Genomic DNA, 14,558 nt, shown 5'->3' with positions numbered 1-14,558 from the left:
GGTCGATCGGTGTCGTAATAGCCGACTGGATCTATCGTAAGATCGATGGGGATGCGCTATAATACAATACGCGAAGGTGTCGTAAGAACGGAGGTAGTTGGGAGTTCCGTGTCTGGGCAATAGTCGGCGAATTGTCGCGATTATAGCGCAATTTTCACTGTTACAGAAATTGAAATGCTGAAATGTGCAAGTCGATGGTAGGTGTTTGTAAGACTCGCAAAAAGGCGCGACGAAAATTATACAATCGTCGCGTACACTTTTCTTAGTAACGCATCGATTTATCGTTGTATTTGCCACTGAATTCGATCAAATTTTATAATCCCCTAATTCTCCTAATAATGAACACTTGCTATTATTTGTTGCAGTATGGCTCGGATGAATTTGGGCAGGACTCGCCGAGATACACGTCGCCAAAGGGTGCCCTTTACGCAGACTCTTATTATATCGGTAAGCGAGGAAGAAACGATTTTCTTTATATTAATAGAAAATTTAAAAAATCCAGATTAATCTCTTGAATAATTTCGATAGAAAAAAAAGTGAAATATTTTATGAATCATCGTTGCTCTCCACACAGAGAAAAATATCATTCTACTATCAAGAAAAGCGATTACCTTATATTATCCTTTTATTTTTCTTTTTTTAATAATAGTTTTCTTTAGTAAAGAAAACTATTTATTTTTCTTTTTTTAAGTAATAGTTTTCTTTAATAAAGAATATATTCTTGATAATAGCTTAAATTATACTCATCACAAGTGTTAGAAAATTTCATTATCATGTACTCAAAAGAAGAAATTATTTTCTTTTCAAGAATATTGTAAAGTTGTATCAAAGAAAAATCAAACTTACTTTACGCCAACTCATGTAGTAAGCAAACCAAATTTTTGTCTTAATTTAATATTCTTAACTAAAATACTGCACTTACTATTCAGAATATATTCAGAATATATTCAATTAAATTTAACGCTTGTGGTGAACTTATAATATATTTGCGGATATACAAACTTATGATATACTTAAAATAAATAATATTTTACTTGAATACAGTATATATTTTTCTCTGTGCACATAAGTAAGCATCACGAAAATAATAACGAAAATAAAGCGCGTGACAGCAGATTCGCGCGTTATCTCGATTACTAATTTTATGAAAGTAATTATCGAATAGATTATTAACTTATATATCTGCTAATCGATATCAACGTGGATATAATTAAACGAGATAACGGCGGGAGGGGCTCCGGAAACTCCGGAAGGCTCGATATATCGATCGTTATCTGGAAATCAGTAGCCATCGGCATGAACGCATCTATATATACGTATACGCGTATGTATGTAGGCGTGTATATATATGTATATATCATTTGAAAATCGCATAACGATCCGAATGGACGATAAAAGGGATTTTACGAGCGCGCTAATATTCAACCGTTTAACGTTCGCTCGTAAAATTTGCCGTTCTGCCTGTCGCGCGTAAAAACAATAACAATCTCGTTATTTGTTCAACCGGCACGGCGGGGCGCCCAAGTTCGTCGCTGGGATTTCGCGGGTATATCCGACGCCGACGTCGAAAAAAATTCCACGGAAAACTTTGTCGACGAGATATTGCCAATAAAAGCAATTTCCCGGCGTTCGCTGCGAAACGCGCTACTTTGTTGTTATAACGACACTTATTAAAGCTCCCCGGCATCTTAGTAACGTTATCTTCATAATTTTTCACGGGGAAAGTCGCTTTCCTTTGATGTACGTGATACTTTTTCGCGCGTTAATATCGATTTATCGCTCCAAATTGATCCCCTGATCGTGAATCGCGCGAATCGCTCCGAATGATCCACATTAATCGAAGCTGCGCGCTTTTAACTTTGAGAGATGCAGTCGCGATTTTGTTAGATTATTAACGGATCTTTCAAAAATAATTGTCATCTCGCGACACAGATGCGGTATAACATCGTCATGATCCGCGTCTCGCGAATATACGTCCAAATTGTGTGATGAAAAAGTCGTACAATATTGTATACCTGAATTAAATTATTATTATTAAAATTTATTATTCAATTAATATGTCGAATTTAATATTTTAAAGAAAAATAAAAAAAACGTTTAATATTTCGTAATAAGATGAAGAAAGAAAAAAGTCGTGAACTAAATTACATTAAGAAATAAACATATAGGGAATGCAACTAATTATGAGGAGACATAAAATGAGTAGGTTCGGAAAAAAAAATTTCACATGCTTTTAAATATTCAAATATTCAAGCTAATCTAAATGATGATAGATCTATAAAATCGGCAAAGTTTTCACCGCGAGGGTTCGTTATTATGGATCAGATGAGAAAAGTAGCAGTTTAAGTACGCTTTCGAAATATGTGTCGGCGCTCGTGGCACCCGGTAGCTGACCGGAATGGCTTATAAATGGGAGGCTCCCCCTTACGGGGGGACGAGGGGGAGGAGGGGGGAGGAGGAGGGAGCGAAAAAGTTTTATCAGACATCGAACACTGGTAGTTGGTAGGAACGCCCGAGTAGTTTGGCTTAGTTTCCGTTTTCTCGTCGAGGAGCGCCCGGTACGGGAATTATATCAAGCAAAAGTATCAAGAAATACGTTCCCGAAGCTTATTGCTGTTGTTTTCAACTGAAATAATGGCCTGCGCCGGGTACCGCGTCTATTGGCTCTTATACCGGGTGTGTGTGCTTCACCGCAAAACGACGTCGAGGCTCCGAGTGAGATGTTAGAAAGCGCGAAAATTTCGACTTGGCGAAAGTCCAGCGAAGTTGTATCATATCGCTTATAGAGGAAGAGGAGGGGGGGGAGAACTCGTTCTCGAAATAATTACTGCGGGGAAGGAACGACATCGTTACTTGATTAGGAAGTTTGGCGCGCCGCGTTTTCGAAGCCGAAGCAGTCGTGTTTTAATTGACTGAAATTTTACAAACATAATGAAGCGAGTGCGATGCGTCGCTTTTACTTCTTTATCTCGGACGAAAAATTTGATTAAGCGTTGCAACGATGCGTTTTAAACTCGATTTGGACGCCCATTATTCGGCCACGTGCGCGATATTCTTTGTTCACCGAACGTCACGTACTATTTGTTATTTCCCGCTCCGATGATGTAGAAAGCAATAATCGACAAACCTCTCTATCGGCATTTTATAATAATTCAATTACATCAAGCGAAAAAGAAGAATTTTATAGAAATGATAAAAGCGATTCTTTTCCGTTAAAAAACAAAGAAATTTTCAAAAATCCATGAAATACGTATAATTGCGTTTGTGTTGTTGAGACATTTTTGAAACTTCTTTTTTCCGATACGAGTGCTTAATTTTAAATGTATCGATTATTTAGATCTCGGATACCCGACGAGCAATAATCGGATGACACATGATTGATCGAATCCTGTTCCTTTTTTGTTACAGACGGCAATACCGCAGGAACCGGTCCTGGGGATCCGTGGACGGGTAGCGGTGGTGGTGTTCAACCCCCATACAGTGGATATGCACCCCCTCACCTGGCGCAGCCAGCTTACCCAATGCACTTACCCCACGACCCCATGGTAAGTGATTTTTTTTCTATCTCTCTCACTTTCTCTTTTTCTCTTGTCTACCTTCTCCTTTCTCACCCTTTCTATCCACTATCTCCCAGTCGCGGTCGAACCCGAGGAAACGATCAATCACGCATGACTCGGCTGCTGGTTCCTTCGGAGTCGCTGTCGTGAAAACGACGTCTCTGGAACTTCTTAATAGACACGAGAATATCCCTCCTCTTGGGATTCTCTCTGTCATTGAACATGCGAGTCCGACGAGAAAGTCGACAGATTAAAACCTAAAGCGAGCGACCTAATCTTGGTGCTTCGAAAGATCGATGTGCCTCTCGAGCGACATGTTTTCCCCCGTCCCGAAAGTTATAAAGTTTAACGAAACCTTGAACGCATCATCGACGTTGTGTCGGATAAAAATTTGATCGATGATAAAAAATGGATTCCGAACCCGGAAGACTCGTACCCGGTAACTTTTCGCGAACTTTTTCGTATCGCGATTACAACATCGCTAGATAATTCAGACCGGAAATCGTTGGTGCGAACTTTTCTTCAATCAACTATACATATCGACGAGATTGGGAGAGGATGAAGATTGTTTGAGATGCACTCATCTCGGACAGACTCATCCGGAATTTCGCTGCGCAATCGAGAGAAAATATCTTTGGATAAATACACAAACTTTTCGGAGATTTATCGTTTCGCTTGATGACTTTCCGCGGAATATGATAAGTTGCGATCGAGGAATCCCGCGTGGAGACGAATGCACCAAATCTCGCCCAGAGATTCGTTCTCGAGGCGCGCTCCGAGGTCGTCTCGAGGACGAGCCGCGCGTCGCTTCTCGGTCGGTCGGCCATTACTCTCCGACTTAACGACGTTGACTTTAATCCTCTTCATTTGACCATGATCCGCCGTGACCAGCTGGCGGACTCTTTCTAGCCATCTTATTTCGGACCACCCAGTTGACTGTCGCGTGCTCGCGACAGGAGAGAGAGAGAGATGCGTATTTTCTCTCTCTCTTTCTCTTCGTCATTTCACTACGGTTGAGAGACACTGTTGACAGTGCTCCGCGTACCCCGAGTAACGTCAAATGACTCACTGGCGTCTATATATAGACCTTCGACCCTCCCGCTACTCCGTGTTTCTAGTCAAGTGCAGCCTTCGTTTGATTTACGCCGTTCATGGTTACCACGAAATCCTCCTCTTCGTGGCACCTCGTACCACGTCTCTCGGCGGCCTCTTTCTCTTTGAGACAACGAGAGCAGGTTTCTGCTCTCGGCGTATGACGTCGCGATTGCGAGATACCTTCGATGAGAATCGCCAATAGCTGCAAACGCGGCGCGGCGTTTTTACTAGACGTTATCCTGGAATATCTGTGAGATACATGTATATTGTTTATACAATGGATTGTTGTATAAACTTCCGGCGCACTCGAATCATAAAGCCCGCTTAAAACTTTAACGACCGTAAGACAAGCAATTTTATTATCGTTCGCGTAGCTACAGTGAGGTCTTTCGACCTGCGTGATATGACAAGAAACGTCGTAAAGAAGTTGTACGATTTAGGATAAACGCGTCCAAGGAGAAGATGGAGCCAAGAGCACTACGAGATTTCTTTCGTTTACCAAGGGTTAAACATTTACGATCCTAGTTTAATAACCCATCTTCCGAGAATACGTCGTCCGCCATCGAAGAAGAATCCTCTGCTGATGTCTAGTTTTTTCTGGTTCACCGACATGATCTGAAATCTCATGTGTCTATCGCTGCTTCTTCATAAAATATCGCGCTGATTAAAAGGTGACGTTTTACACGCGTAACGGACTCTTCTAGGCATTTCATAGACCACTCTAATTTGTTGATAAATACACTAGAGTGCCAGCAGTAGCTTAAAATTAGACTTTTATGAGCGAATTTTTAGTAGGTGCGAGAGAGCTATTTCGTGCTCGACGTATCCGATATCAAAGCTGGAGTGATCCATTGTGATCAGAGGGAGGAAAAAGAAAGAGAGAGAGAGACACGTTTGAAGAAATCGTCGAGCGTCGCCTAGTTTTTCGAAATCATTCGAGTCTTCTTGTTACGGGGATCTTTATCGTTTGTAGCTACACGAGAGATAAATCAAACTGGGTTTCGCTCGTTCGCTCTTGGAGGAGGCATTCCCTTTGAAATTCCCGAACACCTTACCAACATCTTTCCGACATTAAAACGAAGGCGAAGACTAAGATAACACTGTTGCGCGAAATAAATCGTTAACACGTCGACAGTCGGTATCGTCTTGTCTCACAAGTCGTCGAGTTACTAAGTTTCCGACGACGAAGACAGAGATACCGAGAACACGCAAATTCGACAATTAATTACCGAAGACGTAAGCATGTACGTTTCACCAAAACACGTGACACACTTAGCCGCAAGAACCAAGCGTCGAACCATTTGCGCTCGGCGGTTTCAGGCATACTCGGCGATGTCGCCGAACGGTGAATCTGCAGCGCCGATCCTGGGCTCGGCGGTGACCAGTGCGGCTTCCCTGCCGCCGATGTCGACATTCCGGGGTAGCGCCGCGGTCGCGGCGAACAGCGGCACAGGGGCGCCGTCCCCGGCATCGTTGCAATATAGCCATAGTCCTGGTGCACCGACGACCGCGCCCTCCGCGCCCAATGCTGCGCCCACGACGAACCAGCAATCTACCACGGACGACACCCTCGGCAAGACCCTCGCATCGGTCGTAAGCAACCGAGTACGTCTTGTCGAGAATCTTGTTAAAAAGAGTATTTAAGGACCGATCTGCTCTAGAGAGCGGTGTTGATGATTTTTAAGAATTTTTTTTCAAAAATATCAGAAATTGATCTTTTGATTTTTTTATCGATTTTTCAATAGAACGGTTTTTTATATCTTATTGGGATATTTAGCTTTTTTTATTCAGCCTCTGCACGTTTGACATGTTACTCCTCGCGTATAATTATCTAAAATGAAAAAATCGGTCTAATAGTTTTAGTCCATATATTTTTGTAATATTGGATCTAATTTTACTTACCAAAAAATTCTTTTTTATATTTTATGAAAAAGAATTTTTTGGTAAGTAACAAAATAATGTTTAAAAATTAGATATTTTTTCATTTCTTGAGGATTAAAAATATATCAAATATTAATTTTCTAAAATCTAATTAGGATCAATAAAAGTAAACCTTTTTTTATTTTATATAATTACAGCTCTTGCTACGCTTGCATTGAATATAAAAAAGCTAAATGTCCAAGATTAAAAAATATTGACGTACTGTTTAAACATCAATAAAAATGTATGTAAAACAACAAAACAATTAGTTTGTAATACTCTTTAAAAAAATTCTAAAATTCATCAATTGTTTATACTTGTAGCATAAACTTCTTTCGATCTTTAATGGAATGAAGAAAGAAAAATAATGCTTTATATGAAACAATGTATTATATTTTTGTCTCGTTAAATGAGACGATTGATTGGGTAATTTCGATAATTTAGACGCTGAAGCATGCATTTTGATAATCAATAATTCAATTCGATACAATGTTTATTGTATTGAAGAATTATTGGAGAATTTGGAACTTAATGTTTATACATGAGCTGCGACGTTTTTCACAGATTTTTCCCACGGACCAATCAGTATCCAGTTATAGCAGTAATCCATCTACGCCCGTCAGTTCACCGCCACCTTTAACCGGCTCGGCACCAGGCTGGGCACCTGGAGCCGCGCCAGTGTCTCCGCATTTTACAGCGGATCCAAATCGTGGTATTCACATGGTACGTATGAAAGTTACTGTCTGAATTTTTCTACTAATTACGGAGAATCTTACAAACAGACAGTCGATGAAATCTTTGCACCGTTATTCCCTTTCATGTTATTTAAATCTTGCTGACTTCTCTATCACTTTTGTAAGACACACGACATATGCTGACATATATAATTATAATGATATCGTTGAATGATTCATGAGACAAGCTATCACAAGTTTTGGTCACTTTAGAAATACACATACGACAATTCACTTTACACGAGTGCTCGAATATCAGTCACCATTTTTCCAATAATATTTTGCAATTAATAGAGCACGCATAATTCTTACTTTTTTTCTGGGAAAGGAGGAAAAGAAGATCAAGCGGGAAAATCATTACGTACGGATATAAAAGAATCAAATATTACTTTCTCTCTTCTATCATATCACATTTAAATACATTTGTATAAAGAATTACAATCGCTCTTGTGGCACATCATTGTAGCACTGAAGTCGCACAAATAGCATGATTGCGTCGCACCGAGAAATCATCGTTTGTATGCTTTACTCACGCGCGAGCGGCTATCTATATTTTATATCCCCCCCCCCCCCGCCCCCCCGGCTCTATATAAGAATTATTAAGTTATCGTGTTCATTTGACACATTTTTGTTCATTCCGTCCTGTTTGTTGTGAACGTTGTGTTGACTTGGTTGTTCTTTTTTTTTTTTGGTTTTGTTGTTGCGTTGGTGTTGTGTGTGAAGCCGGCGCCTGAACAGCAGAGGCTAGACGATGCCATCGGCTTCCTTCGCGACCATGCCGAGGTGAGGATTGCCGAATTTCAGTTTTTCTTTTCCCTTCTTCATTCGCTCATTTTTTTCTCATATTCTTTTACGCATGTTGTCTTCACGCCGTGGCCCCACGAGACGAACGCTAGAACGTGTCCATTGCACTTTTGCTGATTACGCTTTCGAATAATTATGATTATATATTGTGATAAAGACTTTATTGTACACAATTTATAATCATAGCTTGAACTGTTATTAACACATTCGCGTTTCGATAAAGTAAAGTCGGCATTAAACAAGTCTCGTTAAACTTTTTAATCGCAGTCTAATCGATCGAGCTGACTTCCTTTCTAGTATCTCTGCCTTTTTTCCGAATTAATTTTCTTTCTATCGTGAATCAATCAGAAATGTAATGAAGGATTTCAATTTTGATTTCAACTTTCTTTCTCTTTTACTTGTGTGGAACTTTTCTAAAATCAACTTTACGTAAATTATAATAAAAAGACACACAAGCGCGTCTGTAATCTTTTGCTATAGTATTCTCAAATAATGTTTAACGAGTCAGACATAATCTTGAACTACTGGCGCGTAATCGAGTCGAATCTTCGGTATTCTGTTGGTACAGGGGACACGGATGGAGGAACGGCTAGACGATGCCATAAACGTTCTGAGGAATCATGCCGAGAGTCAAGTGGGCCTCCACCTTGGCCCGGTTGGTCCACACGGCGGGATATACTCGCATACCTCACCACCGCAGCTGGACCATCTGGTAAGAAAATAAATTTTCGATAATTGCCGTAAAACGAACATCGAAACAAATCCTTCTCTTGGTTCTTGCTGTGATACACAATGTATTTTTCAGACGAGTCCACATCCTGCGGTAACGGTAACGCAACCTCAGGGTTCCTACCCCGGTCTTACCCCCACGCCCGATACAGATGGTTCCATTAAAATAGAAAGGTTACCTGTGACGAATGCCAGTAAGTTGAACCTGAAGTGATATTCGAAATGCGATATAATTTACGACATGGAAAAAAAAGTTGACTTGGTTTACTTCTTTTCTATTTAAACCGTATCTACTGACACGTCAAGATTGAGTGGTTTAGAAATTTTTGTAGAAAAACAAATTGATAAATCAGATAATTATGGCGACACTTTGATCACATGCCATTCTATTTTCGCGTCATCGCATCATCGAGCGATCACTTTTCCCATGAGTACACTACGAGGGAGAGGAAAAAGGGAAGGAGCTCCCAGGTGTTCCGTAACGGAGTCGCGCGACCGAATAAGGAAATATTAGATAAATCACGCGAAGTCTTTGCTGTCCGGCGGTCGTGCTTACATTATTCCCGCGAATACATTCGGTTATCTAGCTCTTCGTTTCTCTTTCCGCCTCGCCGGGTCTCTGTCTCTTTCAGTTTCTTACCATTAGTGCCATTATGTCGACGCGGAGAACATTTGGAATTCTTTTACTACGAATTAGGAGAGCCTCCGTTTCGAAGGAACGCAAAACATTCACGTGGACTTGGAAACTGTTTATGCGCTTTGTATGCGTGGGAATAAATAATTTCTGTGAAAATTCATGTATCGAGAGCTGAATAATCCAAAATCTTTCACATCAGGAAATACGATAAATTGCGCAAATATTTTTAAGTTTCCGTTAAATAAAAATGATTGCATATTTTTGTATTCAATTGTACGCATGATTTATTCGCCGCGATTATCTCTCGGAAACTTTTTTTTAAAGAGATACACTCGCGACATATACGTTACGCGATTTAATACTCTCGCGGTGAATTGTCAGACAAGAGAGCGTTTAAGGAGATCGGCTGAATCAGAGTTGAGCGAAATCCCGTAAAGTGCGCTTCCTGCTCCTAATTGGACGCTTTTCACGGTTTCGTGACTAAGGCCTGCTGCCTAAAGCTCAGGGAGAATCGAAGATCGTGATCGCCGTTTTCGGCGAAGGTCGGTCGCGTTTATTCTTTCTCCTTTTCCGGGTAGCCTGCGACATTTTTCCTCAGCTGCATCAGATAATACGCGAATAAAGTTGCCGTCGAATAATATGCCTAGAAACTTTTTGAAATATGTTTCGCTTCTAGTCACTGTTTAAAAAAAAAAAACGAAAAAAATCATTTTTTATAACAAATCTGGACTGACGTGTATTTAATTTATTTTTTTCTATTTCGTAAATTATATGTACATAATATAGCTATGCAATTGTCTCGTGAAAACTATGCGGCAGTATTAATAATGAGCAGAATACATCTCCTTAGAAAAGAGGAAAGATCCGCCCGATAGTAGCGGTGGTGAGACGAAACCATCGAGCAGCGAACTTGCAGCAGGTGTAATCGGGGCTGCTACGGTCAATTCGACGTCGCAGGGGAAAGCGACAAAGAGATCCCGCAGATAGTAAGTATTTGGAAAATTTTTCGAGACATTAAGATAGTAACGATAAAAAGTTCCTTCATCAAAGGATAGATATGAGGAGCGAAAGTGGTAGAATTTGAAAAAAATTACAGCTACTCGCGACATCAATATGTGCCATATTTCATTTGAGAAATTTCAAGATGTAAAAAAAACGTATTTGATACATTATTAATTCGAATTTATTCTTTATACGAAGAACGATCTTTCGCAATTAAATGACTTGGAAATTCTTATACATTCGATTTTCAAAAATTTTCTCTTGAATTAACTTGCTGTGTCTTTGAATAACCGTTGTTCGAGCGCTGACGAAGACTGCGAAGATCCTGGTACTAAAGCGGTGCGCGAGAAAGAACGTCGCCAGGCCAACAACGTGCGTGAAAGGTTAGTGAACACACGCAGTACGCACTTCGTTGCATCTTGATATACAAAAACAATTCCTGTTTCTCCCATTCTTCTTGTTCCCGTATCCCGATATACGTATATGTCGCTTACGACGTGAGCGATACGTGTGTATATCTCTACCGCCGAATGTAAGGTACGAAGAAACTCCGCTGCACATTCTCTCGGAGAGAGTCCCTTTACTTAGTCGTATGCATGCCTAAACGAGATGTTACTTGTGATGAACGATAAATTGCGAGATTTAATAAATTTCATGATTCACTATCGAAAATGGCATGTTTACGGCTTTGTTACGACACCAAGGGTTCCGCAATCCGAAGCTTCCTTCATATACGTTGCACTGTACATAAGGCCCGTATTCAGGCGTGAAAATTAAAATGTTTCTGGTTAAAAGGACAAGAATGAGATGAGACAAGATAAAATCTGTTAACAGCTCTCTCGTGCGTACCTACAAATCAGTCTCATTTTAATTCAGCTGCGATTCGGTCCCTAGGCATGCTATTTCGTTTAGAACCGCACTTATTCTGCATTACTGAACGTTGCATTAAGAATTTCTCAGTTCTAGATTTCTTTCTCAATCATCGCACATTTTCGTTATTTCTATTATATTTTCTTCAAGTAAAAAATATGTCATATTTGTAACCTGAAAAATCACTTATATGTTGGTTAAAAGATCATTTACATTGCTCGTATTACTTAAAAACATATAAACATTATTATAATTGTCATGTTTTTTTAAATAAAAATTGATTACATTTAGACACTTTTTGTCAATAGCACATACAATTAAATATCTATTTTAACGTTAACAATATATCTTTGATTATGTTATTCGGCTGCTTTATTTTTGTATTATTTTGTCATTACACCTTTCTGTAATCCTATACTGTTACAATTATAGATGTCGTATGCATTCTGAATTTTCTAGGTAACAGCATCAAAATAGAAGATCTGCATTTTTCACTCCACGATCATTGTCCTTTGATTGACGTGATTATTCATCATTGATTGTTCTATGCAAAGAATACGGGCCTTTAAATTCTACCTACTTACTCCACGATTTCAAAATTGTGAAACTACCTGCGTGTGTTCATTATCATATCGCTTATTTATTACATGGAAAAAAAAATATACGAAATTCGCTCGAACAACACCTAGATAATTAGATGTCAGCAAGTCGAAAGCAAATTTTATCACAAATTGCGACTGTATTACTTATATTAATAATTCAATTGCTGTCAAGCAACTTAAGTATATAGGCTAGAGAGTAAGTTATGAAATAAACTAGGTGATTAATTGCGTATTGTTATTGCGCAACTGTTGTTCGAGCGCCGAGGACGAGGATGATGATCCCGACATGAAGGCACAAAGAGAGAAAGAGAGGCGGCAAGCAAATAACGCTAGGGAAAGGTAAGATCAATGATATGCGCAGTGAACGTAAAAATTAGATTTTAGTTGGTCCATAGTAATGTGATCAGTTCTGATATAAGTCAGTAGTAACAACGGCCCGTATTCTATGCATACGTGACATAATGATACGATATGAATTTTAAAATTCTGACGAAAATAAATGGTACGATTTTTTTTTGTATTATTTTACAATATATATATTATGTCTTATATAATTAACAATTTAATATCTCAAGAACTACGCGATCAATTTTAATCGTCTCAGTTTCGAATTTCATACATCATCATCTTTAAATTTTAAATTTATCTTAAAATTTAGAGCTTCCTAGAAAGTAAAGTGGGGGTAACTTTAAAATTTTAAATAGGTGCTTATGCAAAATCATTTTTGTAACCCACATTAAAAACGAACAATTTTTGTTAAAAAACATTTTTCTTAAAATCATTTCTTTAAAAGTTATAAATATTTGAAAATTAGATGAGTTGATTAAATCAGCATTGATCAAAAATAAAGGTAAAACGCAAAATAATATTACGTAATTTAATTTATTAAATACTCAGAATGTTAACTATTTACATATAAACATTCTATTCTAAGAATAAAATTATCTTCAACTCAAGATGTGGATCGAAAAAATGACAAATGGCTAAGTTTACGTTTCATTATATTTATAAATAAATAATATTCATATAAATAACCTTTAATAAATTGAATTACATAATATTATTTTGCGTTTATTTTTAGTTAATCCCGACTTAATCAAATTCGGATTTTAAATAGTTGTAACTTTTAAAGGACTTTTTAAAAAAATGTTTTAGACAAAAGGATCAATTGATATAGATTTAAACCCTTGTAATCTGAAATTTGAAACCAGAATTTGAATAATTAAAATTGATAGCGCAGTTCTTGACATATTACATTGTTAATAGTTATATGACTTACTCTAAGTGTGTGTGTATATATATATGTGTGTGTGTGTGTGTGTGTGTGTATGTGTGATGTAATTTCTACTTGTCGCGCATGCTTACATAATTACATTTTTATCGATCAAAAATTATAATAAATGTATAATATTGCACAGTTATACTTCTTTAAAACTTGCATTATATTAACATTTTTTATTATAAAAATATATGAGAAGAATATTTTTGAAAGCTTAATGTGCACAATGAATGTGTAAGTACACATGATGTAAAAAAATGTAACATTATTAAAAAAGTACAAATTTATCCTATTCTCCAACACATTCTAACAAAATTAATAAATATTTTTTAAAAAACTCAAATATTATAATGTATAAATTTTATTTTTTACAATAGGATACGTATCAGAGATATCAATGAAGCTCTAAAAGAACTTGGTAGAATGTGTATGACGCATCTAAAGACAGATAAACCTCAAACGAAGCTTGGTATTCTCAACATGGCTGTTGAAGTTATAATGACACTCGAGCAACAAGTTAGAGGTACGTGTGTCAAATATACTTACTGTTAGTTGTTGTATCGTATCAATATGTATTAATACTCGCGTATTTAATATATTCTTTCTTTGTTCAGAACGGAACCTTAATCCGAAAGCTGCGTGCTTAAAAAGAAGAGAGGAGGAAAAAGCCGAGGATGGCCCTAAGTTACCAGGCCATCTTGCAGCGCACATAGCACACCCGCATTCTCATCCACATGCACACTCCCAACCACCCTTCCCCACATTACCTGTAAGATTTCGTTAAAGTACAATTCATTGTGTGTGTGTGTATATATATACGCTTAAAGATGTATAATTTAAAAAGATGTATATTATTTAAATATAAACCTTTCTTTCAGGGTCCACAACCTTCCCTTCAGCACAATCCATCACAACCGCAGTAGCAGCGGCTCAGTGGCGGTATCATTCTGTGTTAAGGGGTAGATACATCTTAAAATCGATAACAAATTTACGAATATGACTTGCATATCCATATAGAAAAAATTTTTTCTGCTCTCACATAAATTGTAGGAGTGTGCAAAAAATTGTGAATATTGTGATGTGCTGCATGATAGAAAAAAAAGAATAGAAGAAGAGAATATAAAAAATCGCACTATATTGTATATTTTTAATATCTTTATTACTTAATATATGTTAATATATATAATATATTTTTTAAGTTATTATTATGATTATATAATTCCTTCCATAAAATCTTAATTGCTTTAAAATTATTTTACAATATATATTTCAGTATTATTTGCAAAAGCGGTACATAAGAATAATCATAATTTTTTCGCCAGCACTTCT

At 37.7% G+C, this 14,558-nt stretch overlaps 1 protein-coding gene across 11 annotated transcripts in view; it reads left to right on the top strand.

The window, feature by feature from the left end:
* The window catches only part of LOC105257493 (transcription factor 12), a 113,072-nt gene extending 98,718 nt beyond the window's left edge, over positions 1 to 14,354 (top strand). For 2 of the 11 annotated variants that reach the window (XM_011268152.3, XM_011268219.3), the window contains 12 exons: positions 366 to 447; positions 3,409 to 3,545; positions 5,973 to 6,257; positions 7,137 to 7,295; positions 8,030 to 8,089; positions 8,670 to 8,822; positions 8,916 to 9,033; positions 10,312 to 10,462; positions 10,772 to 10,861; positions 13,607 to 13,752; positions 13,844 to 13,998; positions 14,108 to 14,354. In XM_011268152.3, coding sequence (XP_011266454.1) covers positions 366 to 447; positions 3,409 to 3,545; positions 5,973 to 6,257; positions 7,137 to 7,295; positions 8,030 to 8,089; positions 8,670 to 8,822; positions 8,916 to 9,033; positions 10,312 to 10,462; positions 10,772 to 10,861; positions 13,607 to 13,752; positions 13,844 to 13,998; positions 14,108 to 14,152 — 1,581 coding nt within the window. In that variant the 3' untranslated portion in view covers positions 14,153 to 14,354. Of the gene's footprint in view, positions 1 to 365; positions 448 to 3,408; positions 3,546 to 5,972; positions 6,258 to 7,136; positions 7,296 to 8,029; positions 8,090 to 8,669; positions 8,823 to 8,915; positions 9,034 to 10,311; positions 10,463 to 10,771; positions 10,862 to 12,199; positions 12,290 to 13,606; positions 13,753 to 13,843; positions 13,999 to 14,107 lie in introns of all 11 variants that reach the window. The other 9 variants (XM_025414034.1, XM_011268157.3, XM_011268185.3 and 6 more) reach the window with 9 other exon arrangements.
* The last annotated feature ends 204 nt before the right edge of the window (positions 14,355 to 14,558 follow it).

The sequence above is a fragment of the Camponotus floridanus genome, unplaced genomic scaffold, assembly GCF_003227725.1.
Source record: "Camponotus floridanus strain SB8 unplaced genomic scaffold, Cflo_v7.5 scaffold74, whole genome shotgun sequence".
Taxonomy (NCBI): domain Eukaryota; kingdom Metazoa; phylum Arthropoda; class Insecta; order Hymenoptera; family Formicidae; genus Camponotus; species Camponotus floridanus.
This window is presented reverse-complemented; position numbering and strand designations above follow the sequence as displayed.